Source organism: Bubalus bubalis, chromosome 21, assembly GCF_019923935.1.
Source record: "Bubalus bubalis isolate 160015118507 breed Murrah chromosome 21, NDDB_SH_1, whole genome shotgun sequence".
Taxonomy (NCBI): Eukaryota; Metazoa; Chordata; class Mammalia; order Artiodactyla; family Bovidae; genus Bubalus; species Bubalus bubalis.
The window spans coordinates 32,143,847-32,165,828 of record NC_059177.1 but is presented as its reverse complement, the minus strand read 5'-3'; the positions used below and the strand labels follow the sequence as shown (position 1 = coordinate 32,165,828).

Here is a 21,982-nt window from a genome sequence, read left to right as displayed (position 1 = left end):
ACGTTTCATTTTTTTCATTGGCCTTGTTAGAATGTCTCTGATTTATGCTTTTCAAAATCTCTTGGTTCTTTGTGTCCAAGTATAAGTAGAGGATAAAATAGATCTTTAGGAAGTTTATAATTATTATATTAATAATACAAATGGATTCTACTAGATCCAGAATCCTATCTTGGTTGATAGAAATGTCTATTTGAGTAGGGGATTTAGCAAAGCATTACCAAGTAGTGAAAACAGAAAAGTCAATTCATTTTGGACAATATAGAAAAATTCTTAACGTCTAGGACTCATTTTACCATCACAGAACAAACCATTCCCCTCAACCTAGATACTTCTAATATTCAGTGATGAAACTTTAATGTCATCTAATGAATGCTGGTTGTGCTTTCAAAGAGGATTCAGTCTTTTTTTAAGGCTAACATTGGATTCAAAGATTAAAACAGAGCAAACCCAAAACTGGAAGACCACAGGTCAGAGAGATAAGAGAAATTCATAACAGGAGCCCAAGAAGACTTCTGGGTGAGCACCAGGAAACACAACAAGGGGAAAAGAATCCTCTGAGGGAGCCATCTCCTAACAGCTCGTGAGCATCTACTGTCCCGTTTTCAAGCTGGTTTTTAAGTGCAACCAATATTAAAAATTAAGCTAGATCAACTTACATCTTTTACTCCCTTTTACTATTCTCTTTGTTCTTGAGGTTATTAACATCTAGTGAATCAGTATGGCAGCAATTCTGTTTAGTGATGCCTAATGCTCATCTTTTCCCAACTCAGTGCTGTTAACCTTGATGCCATGAAGTCAGTCAAGGTGAGAATATTATTGGAAATTGGGCATGGAAACTGGCATGGTAGCTTGGGCTTCACTGATGGCTCAGTGGTAAAGAATCTACCTGCCAATACAGGAGAGGCAGGTTTGATCTCTGGGTCAGAAAGATTCCCTGGAGGAGGAAATGGCAACCCACTCCAGTATTCTCATTTGGAAAATCTCATACACAGAGGAACCTGGTGCCCTACAGTCCATAGGGTTGCAAAAGAATCAGATACAACTCAGCGACTAAACAAGAACCCTTGTCCCCAGAGAGCTGGTTGTTAAACATTTACCAACATACCACTGGAGAAGTTCAATGGGAGAAGGGGGTCTGGGGGGAGGACATTGCTCAGAGCTCTGGGTCAGGATGCTGAGACCACTGAGAGACACGTGACAAAGGTGAAAGAACAGAGGTTTTCGGTCCAGACATAACTCTGTTCAAAGCTCAACTGATTCAACTTTCTTAGGACTTATTTATTACATCTCTAAAATGGGACTGATAATAGCTACTGACAGAAAGAAGAGCTTGGTGAAAAGTGGGCATAAACAGTGCCTGTTATACTTTATTATTATATCTGACAAATCCCCAGTGGGCTAGCTCATTGCTGAGGTTCTCTCGACCCAGGACGAGGATGCTCATATCAAATGCTCAGTGTCCTTTGCTTTTCCTGTTATTTCGGTACTGGAATGTAAGCTTCACTTACTGCTGCTTTCCTAGCCCCTAAGCCAATACCAAGACCACTGTAGGGCAAAGTAAGTATGTGTGGAATGAATGAATTTCCCTTCATTTTCAGCTCCTGATCCACTTCTGGGTTTTCTGCCCATTTCTACTGTTACGGTCTCATTGGCAAGTGAGGGACTCCTTTGCCTCTTAACTGCCAGGTCCCAACCAGCTGTGTTGCTGCTACCCTTCTGGAATCGATCAAACCACTGGAACTCTTCTGCTAAAGCAGACCGCCGTGACCTTAAAGCCTCGGTGAAAGACACTTCCAGGGTTTTCATCACAAGCAGAACCAAGCCTGTGCCATTCTGCTCGGTCGGCAAGTTTCCCCCTGCTTCTATTCCTGCTCTGAAATAATCTCAGTTCCGCTCTGCCCCCAGCAGAACGGGTGAGTCTTGTGAAAGGAAATCTCACCCAACACTTGGGGCTGTAACCAAGGCGAACCAAATATTTCCCCCGGTGGCCCTGCCTCAGCCCTGTTTCTTAGATGCTCTCTCCTACAGCGGCATTTCTGAAGGGAGGGGGGTGTGGTCATTTAAAAAAGGATGGGTGTCTCTGCTAAGAGTGGCCTGGATGGTGGGTTATGCAAACTCAGTGGGAAGTCATCAGCTTCCAGAATTTCTAGTACTTTTCTAATCACATTTGCTTTAGTCAGAGGGGTTAAGCAGGGTGGAGCTGCCCACTTGGCTAGTGCAGGGTAGTGGCTGGGAGCAGCCCCGAGGAAGACCAGTGGGCGTGATGCCTGACCCTGGCTCTGTCTCGAACTAGCTGGACACTTCCGGCAAGCCACTTACCTTCTCTGAGTAGCTGCTATAAAATGGGAATAGTTTTGCCTGGTGCATTGTAGCATCCCATGGGTGTGTATGTTAGGTCGCTTCAGTCCTGTCTGACTCTTTGTGATGCTATAGACTGTAGCCCGCCAGGCTCCTCTGTCCATGGGATTTCCCCAGGCAAGAATACTAGAGTGGGTAGCCATGTCCTTCTCCAGGGATCTTTTCAAACCAAGGATCAAACTTAAGTCCCTTGTGTCTCCTGCATTGGCAGGCAGCTTCTTTACCACTAGCGTCACCTGGGAAGCCATAAGAAGCAGCTTATTACTTTTTAAAGTATAGTGTATTATTTAAGAAGTGTGATGCTCAAGACCATAGACTCTGAAGTGAGTAAGACTTGAGTTTAAACCCCAGCTCTCCTCGGTAGCACCTGTGTGGTCTTATACAGGTATTTGACTTCACTTTGAGCCCTGGTTTTCTGGTCTGAAAGAGGAAATAACAATAGCACCCCCTGCCAAGAGCTGTAAAGAGTACATAAAATAATATACATAAAATGCTTAGCAGAGCACACACCTTACAAACACACTTTTCACTAATAAAAACCAAGGAATTTCTACAGGGGCTTCCCTGGTGGCTCAGTGGTAAAGAACCCACCAGCCAAATACTATGAGATGAGGCTGGAGGTGGATGACAAAAATCAAAGAAAGACAGAAAGAACGAGAAGATTGCTTCATTGGTCCTCACCTATAAAACGGACATATACATATGACTAAGTTTATCAGCTTACCGTGAGGATTAAATGAACGAATAAACATAAAGTGCAGTGCTTGGCACATGGTGCTGTTCAGTCTCTAAATCCTGTCTGACTCTGCGATCCCCTGGACTATAGCCCGCCAGGCTCCTCTGTCCATGGGATTTCCCAGGCAAGAATACTGGAGTGGGTTGACATTTCCTTCTCCAGGGGATCTTCCTGACCCAGGGATTGAACCTGCATCTCCTGAGTCTCCTGCATTGACAGATGGATTATTTACCACTGAGTCATCTGGGAAGCCCATAGTGACTATTACTTTCTTATAATAAATACTAAAACGATTCTGTTTTAATTATCTCTTCCAAACTCTTACTGGTTAATATCCAGATACAGATCCCCCACTCTTTTTAGATCCCTCTATTTCTACCTTTGTTACCAATTCAGCTGATGGGCTGGTAACATATCTCCGTTGGCTGGTAGATCTATAACATGTTTACAAGGCTACTTCAGGTCATGGTGAAGGTCCACGGTGAACTCTATTCAGTTCCCTTTCTTTTTCCTATGAAATGTAATGTCGGCCTAGAAAATGAAACTTTGTGTAAAGTATCAGTTTTAGATGGAGAAGGAAATGGCAACCCACTCCAGTACTCTTGCCTGAAAAATCCCATGGACTGAGGAGTGTGGTGGGCTATAGTCCGTGGGGTCACAAAGAGTCGGACACAACTGAGCGACTCAACTTTCACTTTTTAGTTTTAGAATCAGTCTCTCTTGAACTTGGGACAGTTTTTGCATCTGTAAAATAGGAAGTGAGATATGCAGGGTTAAGCACGGACTTCAGCATTAGGCAACCCTGGATGCAAGACTTGACTCCAACAATTAGCCGGTGGGACCCTGGACAATTCATTTAACCCCTGTAACTGGTTTTTTTTTTTAATTTGAAAAATATGGACAGTAACAGTATCTACCTCATGGAGTTCAGGTTAAAACACAAGAACAGGTGGAAAGAACCCCACAGAGCACCTGCTATTCTGTGTTAGCCATGATGAATAATGGTGACTATTGAACCTGCCACAGGCACGGTGTGACAACATGGACCACTAAGAAAAATGTTCTGCAGGCCCCAGAAAAGGCAGAAAACATCTGGGTCTGGAAAACACATCAATGGGACAGGTTGATGACACAGACAAAACATCCTTAAGCAGGATGCTTTGTATACACAAGAAGGTAAACAGATCTGAAACAGTCTAGTCAGATCAGGAGAATTCCCCTCCATGGTTTCATCTCACAGGAGTGGAAGGTTCCCACCAGCGTCTCCTTGACCAAGGGGGTCTAGCTTCAGAGCTGACTTGATTCAATCAGAAGAAAGCTCCCATCACTCCTGCAGACCACCTAATCCTGCACTGCTCGCTCCCTGTCCACCCTCCCTGGTCTTGTACTCCTTTCCCCCTAAATCTCTGGCTCCAACCACACTGGTCCTCTTCCTGTTCTCCCTCTGTATGATTCACACCTCAAAGATGAGAAGGTTTGGAAAGTGACTGGCTAAACCAATTTGTTCTTAAAAACACAGATTAAACATTCATTTCTCATAGAAGCCATTGTGTAGTGGTTATGAGTAAAGACTCTGAAGTAAGCTCGTCCAGGGTTCAAATCCTGGCTTCGATGTTTTGCTAGGGGCACCACGTGGGCAAACGACCTCATCTCTGTGTTCTTCTGTTTCCTGATCTGAGTAATGGAAACAGTACTAGTGCCTTGCTATGAGGTTTGAATAAGCTGATGCACAGGGTGTCTGGAATAGCCGTGGGCTCCATAACTCTTACTATGAGTGTGTGTTGTGTTCTTTCAGCTCTCTATACTTCTCTTTTGTAGCATTTCTCACAACTGTAATTAAAGAATGATGTACTTTGTTGTATAATATCCACCTCCAGGGACCCTATCTGTCTTCTTAATCACTGGACCCTGAGCTTATAGCTGGCACCGTGTAGAAGCAGCTGCTCAATAAATGTCTGTTGGATGAAAAAATGGAGTTGCTTATTCATTTTTTAAAAACTGAGAGCACAACGGAGTCTTCTTGTCTCACATAAAATATTTACTAGCTACCACTAGTTGATGAGTAGCTTCTTTTAAAAAGAAGGAAAAAAGGATAATGTAAAATTAAGATCTGTGGTATGTTGGAACCCAGTACTTGTTTTAAAAAAGAGGGGTGCTTGCACTTCAGGTGAGCGCTTAGGGATGTGCATGGTTACTACGAACAAGTTCCTAGCATTGCCAACTCAAATATAGTGCTTACTGTGTAATCTCTGCAGATTTTCAGATGAATCCCTAAAGCCAGGTGACTGCTCTAATGGTGAACAGAACAATCACTTACAAGTCCCACTCGAGTGGCCTTACTCTTAACACAAGGCCAAGTACCAAGAGGGTCCCTGCTCCTCCACACTCCAGTTATTGGTAGAGGTACGACTCCTCTCAGAGATGTAGTATAAACAGCTGCAGAGCCTCCTCTGCAGGTGGAAGGACTTGCCCTTAGGTTCTAAATACCTTGTATGGAGTTCACGACAATTCCTGGATCACACACTTCTAGTGGGCTTGAACAAGGTTAAGTGCTAAAGAGTTCTCCAAAAAAACTCTTTTCTCAGGTATCACACACAGAGGCCAACTTGTTCCTCACCCTTTCTCTGAGAGACACATACATTTATCCCATTTCCCCTGCTGGGATACAGGACTTCTTACAAGTCTATTAATGTGGGTAGAGGGGTTTGCAAACATACCTCCAAAGCATAAACAAAACCTGTGTGTGAGAATCTTTTCCAGGAAGAGTTTCTGTAACTTTTGTCAGATTTATATCTGGGTTCATGTCCTTAAAATGGTTTAGACCTAGGTCTTTTAAAATGATGAACACTTGACCTCAGTCAGGCCCAAGACGCAAGTTTGCAATGGACATATGGTAATTCATTACTTATTTGTGAAGCTATGCCCAGTGAAATCCAGACAAATGTCTGCAAGGTCAAGTGATCTCGTGCGTCCAAGAGGACAGAAGGCTGATAGATATCCTGATGAGGACAAGAGGTGGGATAATGAATAACTGATTCACACTTACGCTATCATGAACATTAAGGGCCCTGAAAAAAATTATCCGTTCATTAGTTTGTACACTCAGTCTTCTGGTGATGTTTCCATATCTTCATGGCACCCTTGTCTTTATTTGCTGTACTTGAGATGCATGCTGTGTGCTAAGTCACTTCAGTCTGTCCAGCTCTGTGCGACCCTATGGACTGTAGCCCCCCCAGACTCCTCTGTCCATGGTATTTCCCAGGCAATAATACTGGAGTGGGTTGCCATGCCCTTCTCCAGGGGATCTTCCCAACTCAGGGATTGAACCTGCGTCCCTGGCGTCTCCTGCATTGGCAGGTGGGTTCTTTACCACTAGTGCCACCTGAGAAGCCCTGTACTTGGGATAGATGTATAATTATATTACCTAATAATAGCAACTGCCAGTTACTATGTATGTCTTGAGTGACAAAGGCCAGCTCTAATCCTCTCAACAACCTAGTAAGATAACTGTAATTATGTCTGTCACGACACCAGAAAGGTTACTCAGTTCATAAGTGGCCATGCAGGATTCATGTGCTAAGACTCCTGCCACTTCCTGTTCCTGTTTCATATGGATACACCCTACCAAAAACAGAACCTTTACCAGTGGACTCCTGAATGCTTTAGGGTGTCACTGTTTGCTCTAATTGACATGTTTCAATTTCTACCTAAAAACAGCTGTTGGTTGACTCTTTTGACCTCAAAATCATAATTAAATTCTACTATTCACAGCCATGTTATATCAACAGCTTTTCTGCTCCCCAGGAGTGAGCAGTAAATGAACTAAAAGGCAAGCTTGGAAGACTTACCAAGAGTCCCTGAAGAATTCCAATTTGCACTCCCTCCACTGGTCGGGGCTTCATATAGTCACTGCATCTCATTCACCTTTGTAAACCCGAGTCTGGCAGGCTGTTGGTGCAGGACACCCCCAGAAAATAAGTGTTGACTTCTAAGGAATTTGGAATCTAAGGAGCAGTGTCAAATTTCAACACAAGAGATGCATCCATGACCCACAAGGTCCAGATTTCTTCCTAGATAACACCTCCAGTTATGATTTCAGTCTGCAGCCTGGGAAATTTCTCCATTTTCAACTTTGCTGTCCTCCCATCACTCCTACTCATGGACTGCCCCTGGCTCAACAGGCTTCTGAGTCATTATAGTCCATGCTCAGCATCTCTTTTTATGAAAAGGAAAATATCAGTGGAAAGGAAGGAAGAAGGGAGAGAAAAAGGAAAAGGAGCGGAAGAGAGGAATGAGGAGAGGGAGATGGTGGCCAGCAGAAAGGGAGAGACAGATGCAACTGGTCTGTAAGGAATCTAGGGGACTTCCCTGGTGATTCAGTGGCTAAGACTCCACACTCCCAATGCAGGGAGCCAGGGTTTGATCCCTGGTTAGGGAAGTAGGTCCCACATCACACAGCTAAGAGTTTAAATGCCGCTAAAGATCCTGCATGCCATAACGAAGACTGAAAATCCCTCGGGTTGCAGCTAAGACCCAACGCAGCCAAATAAATAAATACAAAAAAAAGAATCTGTAGTTATTTCATATGATTAAAGTTAGAGAATTTTGAAGCTGAAAAGGGGTCTTGGCACTAGACTAATGCCTTCACCCATGAATGTGGGTTTGGAGGACTGGACTGGATGGGAAAAAGTCAGCTCACCAAGACCTCAGAGCTCATCAGTCAGAGGCAGACCTAGACCTAGAATCCAGTACTCTCTCTCACAGTGCTCTTTAGATAAAGATTTCCTACTGTGGAAGGTCAGCTTCTGGACTAATCTCATTCCTGACTGCAAAACCTGAATATAAAACACGTCTAACAGAAAGGGTGGGATACAGTAAAATCTTGAAACAACACGTATAAACTCTGCTGACTTGTTCACTCTAACTTGCAAGGACAGAAGAAAACCAAAAGAGGAAATAAACCAAGACAGGGCAGAAGTGAACATATACTTTACAGCACCGCCTAAAAAGGCTTGTTTTAAGGGAAAAAAAGAAAGCATCTAAAATAAACAGAGAATGAGCCCAACATCATCCTTTGCTCTTGCTGCTTTTATTGGAATGATACTGTTTGACTAGCCTTGTCAAATTACACTAACATGTATTACTGTATATTTTACCTGTACTCAGCTTTATCTTTCCAGTTTCGAAAAAGTTTTTCATTGAAAATTTTCATAGTTTTCCAACAGTAAGCAAGAGGAAGTCTCAACTGGAGCTTCATGGAATCCAGATCGGGGACAAACACATGTGTCTCATTCTTGAATTATGATCTTGCGACACACATATACTAAGAGCTAACTAATATATTCAGGCTCGGACAATATTTTCAAAGCAAAGAGAAAGTCTTTTAATACGTTTTTATCTAGTACTGCAGCTTGTTATGACTAGTGACAAGACTGCTGCTTCTTTTCTTGGGGTCCTTCATGTACCTGTTCATTGGTTTCTGCCAGCAGTCGGAAGCAGCTGGAAGCAGCCCATAATAAGAAGCCGAGTCTCATTTGGGATGCAGCTCTCACCTCTCTATTCCAGGAGAGAAATGAGTGCATGAGAAGAAACTCACGCTGCATGAAATGCAGAGATACTGGAAGTCAGACAAAGCAACCAGCTGGTCCTAGAAACAGCATTGTGGTGGACACAGTATAAAACCAGGGCTCTGGAGAGAGGGCCTCCGGGACTGTGTCCCGCTCCTAATGCAACAGGAGATCTTAGGAGCATTCCTCCACTGCTCTGGATTTTCAACTACTCAGTAAGAGCATGAGGGGACTGGACAAAGTGACTTACGAGGTTTCTTCCAGCTCAAATAGTCCACAGCGTAAATACATTTAACATTCCTACTCAACTAGCGGTTATTTGTCCACCACCCATCTCCCAACCTTCCCACTGTTACTGAGCCCTCTCTCCACGGCGAGGGTGTGGTGGGGTGGGGTACTCGACCGTAATAACCTCCATTCCAATAGTCATCAGTACAGTTTTCTGTGTACTCCAAATGAATGAGCAAATAAACGGTGCACTGGAACACAGAGAATGTGCCCTGGAGTAGAATTTGGTGTTTCTGGGAATATTTTAGTTTCTCTGCTAAGAGATGTAGTTCCTGATTCCTGAAAGGGCTGCATGACAAGATGGTCTTACTTCTAGGCAGGTTTTATGTCCTGATTCTTAATAGCAGGATCATCTCACATGAGTCTATGTCACCATAATAGAATCCAGCAATAAGACTGCATTTTGGATATGTTACATTCCTTTCTACTCTTTCAGATCATTAAATAGTTTTAGATAGGACTGATTTAGAGACAGTTGATTGATTTCTAAGGCCACGCTATTGTGCTGGATTATGACAAGGGGATAGGATCCCAGCCGCTATTGTGATATATTTATTTCCTTGACGTTTGTCTCTCTACCCAATCCTACCTACTTCCTCCACAGACTTCCTCTTATAGCCAAGAGCTTTGCAGCCTCCTGGATGAGACAATTTCCTTTGTTTTCTAAAGTCTACCCAGATTTTCCTCCCCTCCTCCACTTTCAACTTCTACCCATGAGGGAAAAAAAAAAATGGATGCACAGAATTAGATTTGATGAGCTTACCATAGCCACAATCCACAGGAGGAAAGAAAAAAAAAAGCTTCCCTTTAATTAGGATGTAGGACTTCCTTTGACAAATCATAAAGGTTTTATGAATTAATTGATAGCCATCCCCGAAAATGGCATTGCTGAGGTCTCTACCTTGAACTGCTGAATTCTGATTGCATGAAGTCTTCATAAACTAGACTGAGGGATGGAATTCCATTTTCCTGCTTCTGTTTTGAGGCAAGACAGGGATGTATGATAAAAGGTCCTTTTAGAAAAGCTACTAATGAGTTCTAGTCCCCCACAGGGTCTCTCCTGCCAAATGCTCACAGAAATAGAGATGGCTCCCAACACACTGTGTTGAGGAGATGATTAACAACAGCAAATCTCAAAGCATTTCCATGCTGCTTTCTGACACCGTTCCTGCCCTTGCTCTGTCCTTCCCACATCCGTATAACAGCTCAACTCTTTACAATTAAAAAAAAAAAAAAAAAAGAAAGAGAATGGTTTTGGGGTGGGGTTGTGGGGAGCAGTGAGGTGGAATTATACACTTCAACAATTACTAAAGTTCTGAAACTGAAAACAAGAAATCAGCCTTTTAGGACCTTTAAGGGGGCAGAGATAACATTCAACACAATGACAGGAAAACCCTCCAAAAGATGAATGTTAAGGATGATTTTCACAGTGCTATCACACTGGAGCAGATCCAGGTCTTTGGGGGAAGGAATAACTCTTTGAAAAGAGTGAAGACAAACATTTCTTGGAGTTTCCTTTTCTGAAAGTCGGGTTCTGAAATATTAGTACTTAAGTTAATTCTCCCCCGTAAAATATTAAAATCTGCCCTCGATTCTCTAAGAAATGCCAGAAAGAGCTCAAGAAGCACCATTACGCTGTCTGCAATCAAAAGATTAGAAGAGAAATTATTCTTACCTCCGAACCATGATCTCGGCTCATTTAAAGGGACTGGAGAGAACGGGCAGGACAAAGGACACATGTATTAAGCACTTGTGTGTGTGTTTTCTCCAAATACAAGCTGGTGGAAGTAGGGACCTAAAAATCCCGACGCCTTCCGCTGCCATATAATCGCAAGGAAATGACCTTACCGTTTGTTGCTTTGATTAGAAACAAAAGCCTTTCATCATGAGTCAGGAGAGCAATGGGAGGAAAAAAAAAAAAACCAACAACCCAAAACTTCTGCTATTTTTTTTTTTTGGCTACCTAAAGCCTTTCTTCATAACACGTGTAAACACATGATGAAATGTTGTTTATTGGTCATGCATCATCTGCATTGGATTATTATTCGGAGATGGGCTATGACATTTAGGAATCCAAACTTCAGTTTTGGCTCTTCAGTCCGTACACATTTTGAAGAGGCAGGGAATTTAATAAGCACAAACAGAAATAACACTGAACTCAGCTGTGCTATTCACAGCCATTCTACACCATTCGCATTTACACTCAAAAGGAAACTCCAAATTCCATGGGATAACATTAGAATTGGCATCAGTGATGTCAGTCACAAACAGAAAATCTTGGGAGAATGACCTTGGTCTTGAAAAAGGATTTATTTCATCATTTGCACTTCAAAATCATTACTAATGAACTCAATGGACAGGGAATAATCAAAATCCATTATACTTCAAACTCAAGTAGAGAGAAAAATATATAAAATTCAGTAAAAAAAAAAACAAACCCACTTTTTAATTTTAGAATGGCTAAGTAAGAGGCTGTGATGTGGTACCCTGTTTTTCCCATCTGAAAAAAGAATCTTCTGGACTTTTGTGCTAGTGTGTGGTGTAACTAAGAAAATATGTATTCTAGAGCCAGACGAGCCTGGCATTTTGTAGCCATATGTTCTTGGGTAAGTTATTTGACCTCTCTGAGAATCTGTTTCCTTCTTAGTAAAATGGGGATAAAAAGCCCTATCTCGTTAAGGGTGTTGGAGGAATTAAATGAGATTGGACATACAAAACACAAGGAATCTGACTGGCAGATAGACATACACCATGTATTTAAATAAAAGGAGAGGTGCCCTCTCTCCTATCAAAATCCCTGTCCCTCAGAAATGAGACACAACTCAAAGACTCCAATTCCTTTGAACTACAGTGTACTGTTTCGGGGAGACACAATACCTTGAAACAACCTAATCCAATATCAAGTTTGGATGCTTATAAAGATCATTTGGCAAAATTGGTAGCAAAGGAGTTACTGCCAATTCAATAATAATTATAGGCATGTGACCTTACAATCGGAAGGCTGGATGCTAGAGTAACCAGGTTACTTAACGCTACTTGGCCATGCAGTGGGTGGTTATGCTGGAAGACCATGCATATACAACTCTGCTGCTGCTGCTGCTGCTAAGTCGCTTCAGTCGTGTCTGACTCTGTGCGACCCCATAAAGGAGGAAAAAAAACTCACACAATAAGACTCCCAGTGAAGTAACATACACAGAGACTGAAAAAGTGCTGTACTATTTACAATAGCTAAGACATGGAAGCGCTAAAGTGCTTCTTGATGAAAGTGAAAGAGGAGAGTGAAAAAGTCAGCTTAAAACTCAACATTCAGAAAACTAAGATCATGGCATCTGGTCCCATTGCTTCATGGCAAATAGAAGGGGAAACAGTGGAAACAGTGACAGACTTTATTTTTGGGGGCTCCAAAATCACTGCAGATGGTGACTGCAGCCATGAAATTAAAAGAAGCTTGCTCCTTGGAAGAAAAGTTATGACCAACCTAGACATGTTATTAAAAAGCAGAGACATTACTTTGCCAACAAAGGTCTGTCTAATCAAAGCTATGGTTTTTCCAGTAGTCAAGTATGGATGTGAGCATTGGACTATAAAGAAAGCTGCGAACCAAAGAATTGATGCTTCTGAACTGTGATGTTGGAGAAGACTCTTGAGAGTCCCCTGGACTGCAAGGAGATCCAACCAGTCCATCCTAAAGGAAATCAGTCCTGAATATTCATTGGAAGGACTGATGCTGAAGCTGAAACTCCAATACTTTGGCCACCTGTTGCAAAGAACTGACTCATTGGAAAAGACCCTGATGCTGGGAGAAACTGAAGGCAGGAGGAGAAGGGAACGACAGAGGATGAGATGGCTGGATGGCATCACTGACTCAATGGACATGAGTGAGTAAACTCTGGGAGTTGGTGATGGACAGAAAGGCCTGGCATGCTGCGGTCCATGGGGTAGCAAAGAGTCAGACACGACTGAGTGACTGAACTGAACTGAACTCAACAGCATTGAAGACATGGAAACAACCTAAATGTTCATCGACGGATGAATGGATAAAGATGTTATACTTATATGAAATGGACTATTACTCAGCTATACAAAAGAATGAATAATGCCGTCTGCAGCTCCATGGGTGGATCTAGAGATGATCACACTGACCAAAATAAGTCAGAGAGAGATAGAGACAAGCATCATATGATATCACTTACATGTCTAACTTAAAATATGACACATATGAACTTATCTATGAAACAGAAACAGTCTTGTAGTTTCCAAGGAGGGAGAATTGGAAAAGATGGGTTAGGAGTTCGGGATTAGCAGAAGCAAACTATTATATACAGAATGGATAAACAACCCAAGGTCCTATTATATAATGCAGAGAATTATATTCAATATCCTGTAATAAATCATAATGGAAAAGAATATGAAAAATATATGTGTAACTTAATACCTTTGCTGTCCACCAGAAACTAACACAATACTGTAAATCAACTATACTTCAATTATAAAAAAAAAAGAAAGAAAAAGTTCTGTAGGTCAAATGACTTGGGCAAAAGCAAAGATGCCATGCTTGGGTAAGCTAGAAGGATGATTCAGTCAGGGGCTTACATTTCGGGGCCAACACAGCACACAGATGCATGTAGAGAGACTGAAAAAAATTACTTCATAAAGAGGGAAAGTGCAAGATAGCAATCACCCAAATTCTTAATCTACAGGACAAATAATCTTAAGTACTGAAAGAAGATACTGGACTATTTCATCTACATTCCTAAATTTTTATATCTCCAAGTAGGGTAAGACACTTCCCAAGTGGCTCAGTAGTAAAGAATTTGCTTGCCAGTAAAGAAGACATGAGTTTGATCCCTGGCTTGGGAAGATCCCCTGGAGAAGGAAATGGCAACCCACTCCAGTATTCTTGCCTGAAGAATCCCATGGACAGAGGAGCCTGATGGGCTACAGTCCATGGGGTTGCAAAGAGTCAGACATGACTGAGCACTCGCACATACACACCAAGTTGGGTAAAACACTTGTCTTGAATCTTCTTAGTGGGAACATGGGGAGTGACTTTATATTTGGGGGAACCTTCTATTTGGGGACATATAGCAGCAAAAACTCAATAAATGGTGACTTTTCTCCCTGAGTTGGAAAGTCTACAGAGAGAGCTGGTGTGACATTTCCAAAGATAAGGAAAGAATTTTTCACTGTTGAAGGACAATCAGAATTTTGATAAATAGTTTCATAATCAAGACAATAGAATGAGCTAAATCCAGGAGGCTAAAGCCGACCTGAAGGACCAGGTAAAGTGACAGACCAAATACAGGGTTGGGGCAAGGTCAGGTTACGGCCGTGGGAGCACACATGAAGACTAAAACCAGGATATGATCACTGCTTAAGTGTGTTGTTTTCAACCATCTTAACTCTGTTTCACCTTTTCTAATTACGATCCCTGCTTTTCCATGAGGGCACCATCCAAATGATTAGGGTGAAATCTCATGTCCCTATATCAAAGGATAATAAACATGTGATTCAGGAATTGTTTAGTTGCTAAGTCATGCCCACCTCTTTTTTGTGACCCCATGGACTGTAGTCTGCCAGGTTCCTCTGTCCATAGGATTTCTCAGGCAAGAATACAGGAGTGGGTTGCTATTTCCTTCTCCAAGGGATCTTCCTGATCCAGTGATCGAACCCACATCTTTTACACTGGCAGACGGATTCTTTACCACTGAGTCACCAGGGAAGCCCAGATTCAAGAATAGCAATAAAAATACCAGTCTCCTATATTCCCAGTTAAAGGGAACAGGGAAGAAGTGTGTCTGTCTTTGTTCTGGAGTTAAAAAGCTGCCGGATGAGACCTGGAGTACCAGAGTACTTCAGGCCAGAGAGAAGAGCTGGAGATAAACAGAATCCAAAGACTGTCTGAATCACTGTAATTTCTACTTTTACTTAAGCGAGTTTAAAATTTTTTTAATTGGTTTGCAAACAAAAAGGTTCTATCTAATACAGTAGTTCACAAGAGACAGGACAACTGGAACCAAATACCCTTCATCAGCTGACCAATACTGTTTAATAAGATGAGTGATTATCAACACAGAACTGGGGAGCTGGGTGGGGCCCCAGGTGCAAAGACACTGGGAGGCTGAGGTACCAGGGATTCCGTCTTGGGGAACGGATAGTTGTTGCAGCACTGGTATCAGATAGGAGCTCTGTGGTCTGTGCGTTAGACAGGACCCTGTCCTCTAGAATTTGCATAGAAAGGTGCACACCGGAATAGTGGCAATTCTTACTCTACACCCAACCTGAAACCACTGCTCTTCCACATGGCTCCTCTCTGACAGTCAGCCCTGGGCCAGGGCTTAATGTGGGATCCAAATGCAGGCTCAGGGAGCTCTGCTGAGTCCCACTGAAAATGAAATTTAAAAAAAAAACAAAAAAAAAAAACACAGAAATTAGCACAACATTGTAAATCAACTACATCTACTACATTGTAAATCAACTATTTCAGTGAAATAAATTTTAGAAAAGAAAATGAAATTATACCCCCAGAGTAAGTCCAAATGAAATACAGGCATAAGTGAAATTATGCCTATAAAACGCAAACTGTGACATAATTGGATGATCACTAACTGGTGAGCTTGGACAAGAGTATTGGTGACTCTGTGGGGCTTTCACTATCTCTAGAAGTGGGACAAGGGAACTAGGTCCATCATTTTAGGGGAAAAAATGTCAAAGTGTAGACCCGATTTTTAAAGAAATACAGTCTTAGGAATCCTTACCAGAAGCTTTGCACTTTCACAAAACCATCACTTTCATCACAGAACACATCATACATCAAACGAATGCCAGACACACCATAAAATCCCACCATAGGCGAAGCGCTGCAGTTTTCTAAAACTCTGATGGCCAAGCACAGCTCTGAACCACTCATCATAAACTAAAAGGACAAACTTAATTTCAGACCGGCTCATCTCCTCCCGAATATGGTGAGGTTTGCATTAAAGAAAAGAATATTTCCTTCATAACTCCTCAACCTTCTCTAATTCTGCCTTGAGAACTGATCCAGTTCCTATCAAATATTCATGGACCACTATGTACGTGCAGAAGCCCTGCCAGGGAAATCCAAGATGAAAACACTACGGTCCTGACCCTCGGGGGATTTATAGCCCAGACTCAGTGTTTCTCAACGCAAGCTGCATGACCATCTCATTTCTCACCTCACAGGCAACCCTGCAGTTGAGGATTCATGCATCCCCTTCACACACAGGCTAGGTCTTGTTTTCCATCATTTATCAATCTGGACGCCAGTGTTCCTTAGGTTCCTGATAGTTTTCCTTAGATCTGCATTCATTCCAATAACTGTTTTGGGGGAGAGGGTTTGCTTATATAATGGTTGTAATACCTGCAAAAAAGGGCACTACACTTGGCTTAATGCTCTGTGGTCTTGTAATTTTTAATACATTTTGAACACTGGGGCTCACATTTTTCCATATGCACTGGCTCCTACCAATTATGTAGTTAGTTTTGCTGGGTATTGGGCTAGATGGTGAGGACACAGTGATGATGGGGGAGATGTCCAGAGTGGGGCAAGAAATTTAAAAAATAATTAATAAAGTGAGGGTTAAGACCTATGAAGAAACTAAAGCAGGAGGATGCAATGAAGAGTCATGGAGGGATTGAAGATGAAGAAGGAGCCCTCCAGGGGAGGGGCTTCTCTGGTGGCTCAGTGGCAAAGTATCTGCTTGCCAATGCAGGAGACACTGTGTTCGATCCCTGATCCGGGAAGATTCCACAATCTGAAGAGCAACTAAGCCCATGTGCCACAACTACGGAAGCTGGCAGGCTCTAGAGCCCGAGCTCTGCAACAAGAGAGGCCACCCCAATGAGAAGCCCGGGCACTGCAACTAGTAAGTAGCCCCCGCTTGCCACAACTGGAGAAGAGCCTGCAGGGCAACAAAGACCACCCCTTCTTCCACCCTCCACAAAAAAACACCTGAGGTATATAAGAAAAAACTTAAGCAGAAACTTTCTTGAACAAGTGTCTTTTCAAGTCAAATGAACAGTTCTTTCATCTGAAAAAGATAGCACTAAAGTCATGTCCGACTCTTGAGATCCCATGAACTGCAGCCCGCCAGGCTTGTCTGTCCATGGGATTCTCCAGGCAAGAACACTAGAGTGGGCTGCCATTTCCTTCTCCAGGGGATAGTCCTGACCCAGGAATTGAACCCAGATCGCCCGCATTGCAGGCAGATGCTTTACCGACTGAGCTACGCAGGAAGCCTGAAAGTAGCCCAGTTAAGCTGCCTTGATCTTTAAGTTACTGTGTGTTACTGCACATGAAATTTATTTTCAGTGCAATATGTTAGGGTCTGGCTGAATGGGGTTGGGCTACAAGGGAAGGAAGGTAGACATCTCTTCATATCCTCTTTTATCAGCTCTTCCCGTTCCCCACCCCAGTAAACAAAACATTTATAAGAAAAAAAAAAAAAAAATGAGTCAGCCAAGGGAGTTCCCTGGTGGTCTAGTGGTTAGGATCTGCTGCTATTCACTTCTGTGGCCTGGGTTCAATCCCCAGTTGTAGCAAAAAAAGAAAAAGAAAAAGAAAAAAAAAAGAGCCAGCCATGTGCATATTTGGGGGCTGAGTTCAGGACCACTTCTGCCTTCTGTGGGACATATGGAAATTGCTCAACTCATACTGTGAATGAATAGGACTTCTGTTCAAAAAGGAAGAGCAGCAAATGCAGAAAACAAATTCATAATTTACTAGAACTGGGACAGCACTGCTGACTGATAAGGAACATTTGAAGTTTATTTAAGGTCTCCCTCAGGATCACGTGTTCCAGCAGCTGGAGGGGGCACACCATGTCCAGGAAAAACAACCCTGATGGAAAAGTCCATTACTCACATTCCCCTCCAGGCAGCAAAAGAGGGAAGTTTCTTGTTTTAGGCGGCTTCTCTTGCTTTCTTAACCAAAAATAGAAAAACAGAGGTGAAAAAGTAAGGGAGAAAGGCAGGCCTTATGGGGGATTCCTTTTCTATCTGTTTCACAAGATGAGAGCCCCATGACTTTTGACTTGGTTTTACCACAAGGCACTTGCCGTTTTTCAGGTGATAGACACTGTAAAATCTAATCTCATTCCCGTATTTGGAAAAACAAACGGAAAAAGGCCGTCAAAAATGCTCCAGCATTCATTGAAAAGTGCAAATATTCATGGGTTTATTTTCTGAGTTTAAATGTTCCATGCAGTAAACTCATAGTCAACAGCCCACATTTATTCAGTGCCATCTGGTGCCAAGTATTGTGCCCCGTGCTTTACACAGATGCTTCTTTTATCCTGACAGCGACCCTAGGAAGTGGGTACTTGTTCATCTCCATTTTACAGCTGAGATAGAGGCTCAGAAGATCTGGTAAGAGAAGTCCTCACAACTGGGTGTAGTAGAACAGGATTCAAACCCAGAGCTCTCCGTCTTAAACACAGCCTTCTCATTCGGCTCTTGCAGACAGGGAGAAACACGTCCAGGGGTTAACATTCAGGCATGCTGTTAGAGTTCCTTCCTGTATTTCTGCAGATTCTGGGTTTTTGTTTTGTTTTCCCCTTTTCTCCCGCTTTGTGTTCCTTTGAAATCGAAACAGACCTTTTTATGGTGGAAAATTTCAAGTCCTTACAAAAAGTCAGATGGGTATAATGAACCTCCATGTATCCATCAACCAGTTTTAACAGTTTTAACACATGGCTAATCTTGTTTCATTAATATTCTCATCCACTTTCTGTCCTTTTGTATGTATTACTCTGGAGCAAATCTAAGATGGTCAAAAAATTTTATCTGTAAATATTCCGATATAAAAGCTAAGGACATTTTTAAAAAATATAAAACTTTAATTACCCCAAAATGCCCAATATTAACTAATAATCATCAAATATCCAGTTAGTGTTCAAATTTCCACTTATTTTATGAAGGCATTTTTTTTCCAAGTTTGTTTGAATCAAGATCCAAAGATGTTTACATATGCATTTTGTTGTTATTTCTCTTAGGCCTCTGTTAATCTAGAAGTTTCTCTCCCATTCATCTTTCCTTCTTTTTTGCCTCTTCTCTGTCTCGCTCTCATTATAATTTATTTGTTGAAGAAACTGGGCTGTTTATTCTGCCAGTTCTCCCACCATCTGAGTTCTGTTGATTACATCTCTCTGGTGTCATTTAACATGGTCTTTTGTTCACTGTATTTCCTGTACGTTGGTTGAGTCTGAAGGCTTGGTCAGATACCAATCAGGTCTCTTTTGGTCAGGATGGTTTCACTGGTCACCAATCTGTGTTTTCTCATTTGGGCTATCTCTCCTTGTGATGTTAGCTCAATAGTTAGATCATTTAATTGACTAAGGGTTTCAATATGATGACTTTCCAATTCTATCACCCTTTACTTTGAGCTAGACTATTTCTCAAGTGAGAAATTTCCTCTCATCCATGAATGGGTTACTAAGTGGTACAATTCATAAAGCAGAGATTGCAAATGCTCAATTCTTCACCATTATTTACCAGTTTTCAAAATAGTAAGTTGGCACTTCTAATGGTGGCCAAATTGGTTTTTTATTTAAGTATTCATAAACATATGTATTTAGATATATTATATGTGCCATAATAAAATTTAAGTTGTTGTCTTTGTCGATGTTCAAACTGTCCCGTATTGGCCACTGGGAGACAATCCCTCTTCAAGTCAACTCCTGTATCCTTCAGACATGACTCATAGTTTTCAATATTTTTTTGCTACCCAGGATGAAAAGATGGTCATCTTGAAAATTTACTTTCCAAGACCTGTGCAGCATCTGCTATTGTTTTTTGTTTCATTTTAAAACAGAGCTATAAATAGCAAAATATACATCCTCTAGGTATTACAACTTGATCAAGTTTGACAAATGTATACACCTATATTGTCCACACCCCTACCCAGATAAAGAACTTTGCAGAATATTCTCCCAATTGCCTCTGCCCAATCTTTCCCCATCTCTCAGAAGCAACCACTGTTCAGATTTCTATTACCACAGATTAGAATAGATTTCTATTACCATAGATCAGCTATTCCTGTTCTAGGACATCATATGAATTGAATTAGAAAGTATGTATTCTTTGATGAATGTTCCTTCACTGAGCAAAATGTTTTTGAAATTCATTAATGGTGTTGGATATATTTGCAGTTAATTCATTTTTTATTGCTGAGTAGGTATTCTATTGTATACATATACAACAGTTTATTTACTCTCCTGTTAATGGAAACCTGAGCTATTTCTAGTTTGGAGGTATTATAAAGAAATAGGCTATGAACATTCATTTACAAGTCTTATGTGTATGTGTGTCTGTTTGTATATGAGTATGTATATAAATTTTTATTTCTCTTGATTAAATACTTAGAAGTGGCGCTAACAGATCATGGGATGGATGCATGTTTAATTTTTTAAGAAACTGTCCATTTCCCAAAGTGTTAAGTGTCAGTCTCTCAGTCGTGTCTGACTATCTGTGAACCCATGGACTATAGCCCACCAGGCTCCTCTGTCCATGGGGATTCTCGAGGCAAGAATACTGGAGTGGGTTGCCATGCTCTCCTCCAGGGGATCTTCCAAACCCAGGGATCGAACCCAGGTCTCCTGCATTGCAGGCGGATTCTTTACCGTCTGAGCCACCAGGGAAGCCCAATTTCCCAAAAGAGCCACACCATTTTACACTCCCATCAGTAATGTATGAGAGGTCTTTGCCAACACTTAGTATAACAGACCTTATTTTAGCCATTTTAGTGACTGTGTAGTCATAGAAGCACCTGTGTTTAAGTGACTTTTTTTTTTTTTTTAACATGTGCATAGGTTTGAATGCGGAGAAGGCAAGGGCACCCCACTCCAGTACTCTTGCCTGGAAAATCCCATGGACAGAGGAGCCTGGTAGGCTGCAGTCCATGGGGTCGCTAAGAGTCGGACACTACTGAGGGACTTTACTTTCACTTTTCACGTTCACGCATTGGAGAAGAAAATGGCAACCCACTCCAGTGTTCTTGCCTGGAGAATCCCAGGGACGGGGGAGCCTGGTGGGCTGCCGTCTATGGGGTCGCACAGAGTCGGACACGACTGAAGCAACTTAGCAGCAGCAGCAGCAGCAGATTTGGATGATCATTTATGCTGTGTGTGCGCTCGCGCACTCAGTTGTGTCCAACTCTTCGTAGCCCTGTGGACTGTAGCCCACGAGGCCCCTCTGTCCATGGGATATCTCAGGCAAGAGTACTGAAGTGGGCTGCCATTCCCTTCTCCAGGGAATCTTCCTGACCCAGGGATGGAAGGCAGATTCTTAACCACTAGTGCCAACTGATGATAACTGCTAACTAATACTAGCAAACCCTTACATAGTACATATACACCAAATGCTGTTCCTATATTTTGTAAAGATATACACAATAACGTCTTTGAGGTAGGAACTAGTATTATCTTTATTTTACAGATGATGAGAAAAATGAAGCCCAGAGAGGTTAAGTAACTTACATGAAGTCATAGAGCAGGAAGTAGCAGATGCAGGATCTAAACCTAGACAGTTTGGCTCCAGGGCCAGGTTTCTGACCTATATGCAGTTCTGCCTCCTGCAATTGTTAAAACTGCAAAAATCTCTTTCCTTTCTCTAAAGTTTTGCTGAAATGCTGGCAAATATTTCTGGTCAAGACCACTATCATATTAATGAAAAAAGTTTTGTGATTTTTAATGTAAAGCACTTAAAAAAAGCTTCCTTCTATTTTTATCTAACTTACTTTGAATTTAAACATTTTCCTTTTACCAGTACAACTTCAGCTATTCCATTCTTTCCTCAACAGTTTCTTTTCTTGAGCACCTTTTTGGTTGGACAACCCTTCTGTAAGTCATGACCCTCAAGTCCTGAGCAGATCTTATATCAGAATCCTTTTTGTAGTAAGTATCAAACAAAGTGAAGAGGAACTCAAGAGCCTCTAGATGACAGTGAAAGAAGAGAGGGAAAAAGCTGGCTTACAGCTCAACGTTAAAAAACTAAGATCATGGCATCTGGTCCCATC

The 21,982-nt window shown here is 41.9% G+C and overlaps 1 protein-coding gene across 8 annotated transcripts in view; it reads right to left on the bottom strand.

The window, feature by feature from the left end:
- FRMD4B (FERM domain containing 4B) overlaps positions 1 to 21,982 on the bottom strand; it is a 352,925-nt gene that overhangs the window by 148,448 nt on the left and 182,495 nt on the right. The window contains exon 1 of one of the 8 annotated variants that reach the window (XM_044933557.2): positions 10,625 to 11,331. The exons of the other annotated variants lie outside the window; for them this stretch is intronic. Coding sequence (XP_044789492.1) covers positions 10,625 to 10,648 — 24 coding nt within the window. The 5' untranslated portion in view covers positions 10,649 to 11,331. Of the gene's footprint in view, positions 1 to 10,624; positions 11,332 to 21,982 lie in introns of those variants that run through there. 8 annotated transcript variants of the gene reach the window in all.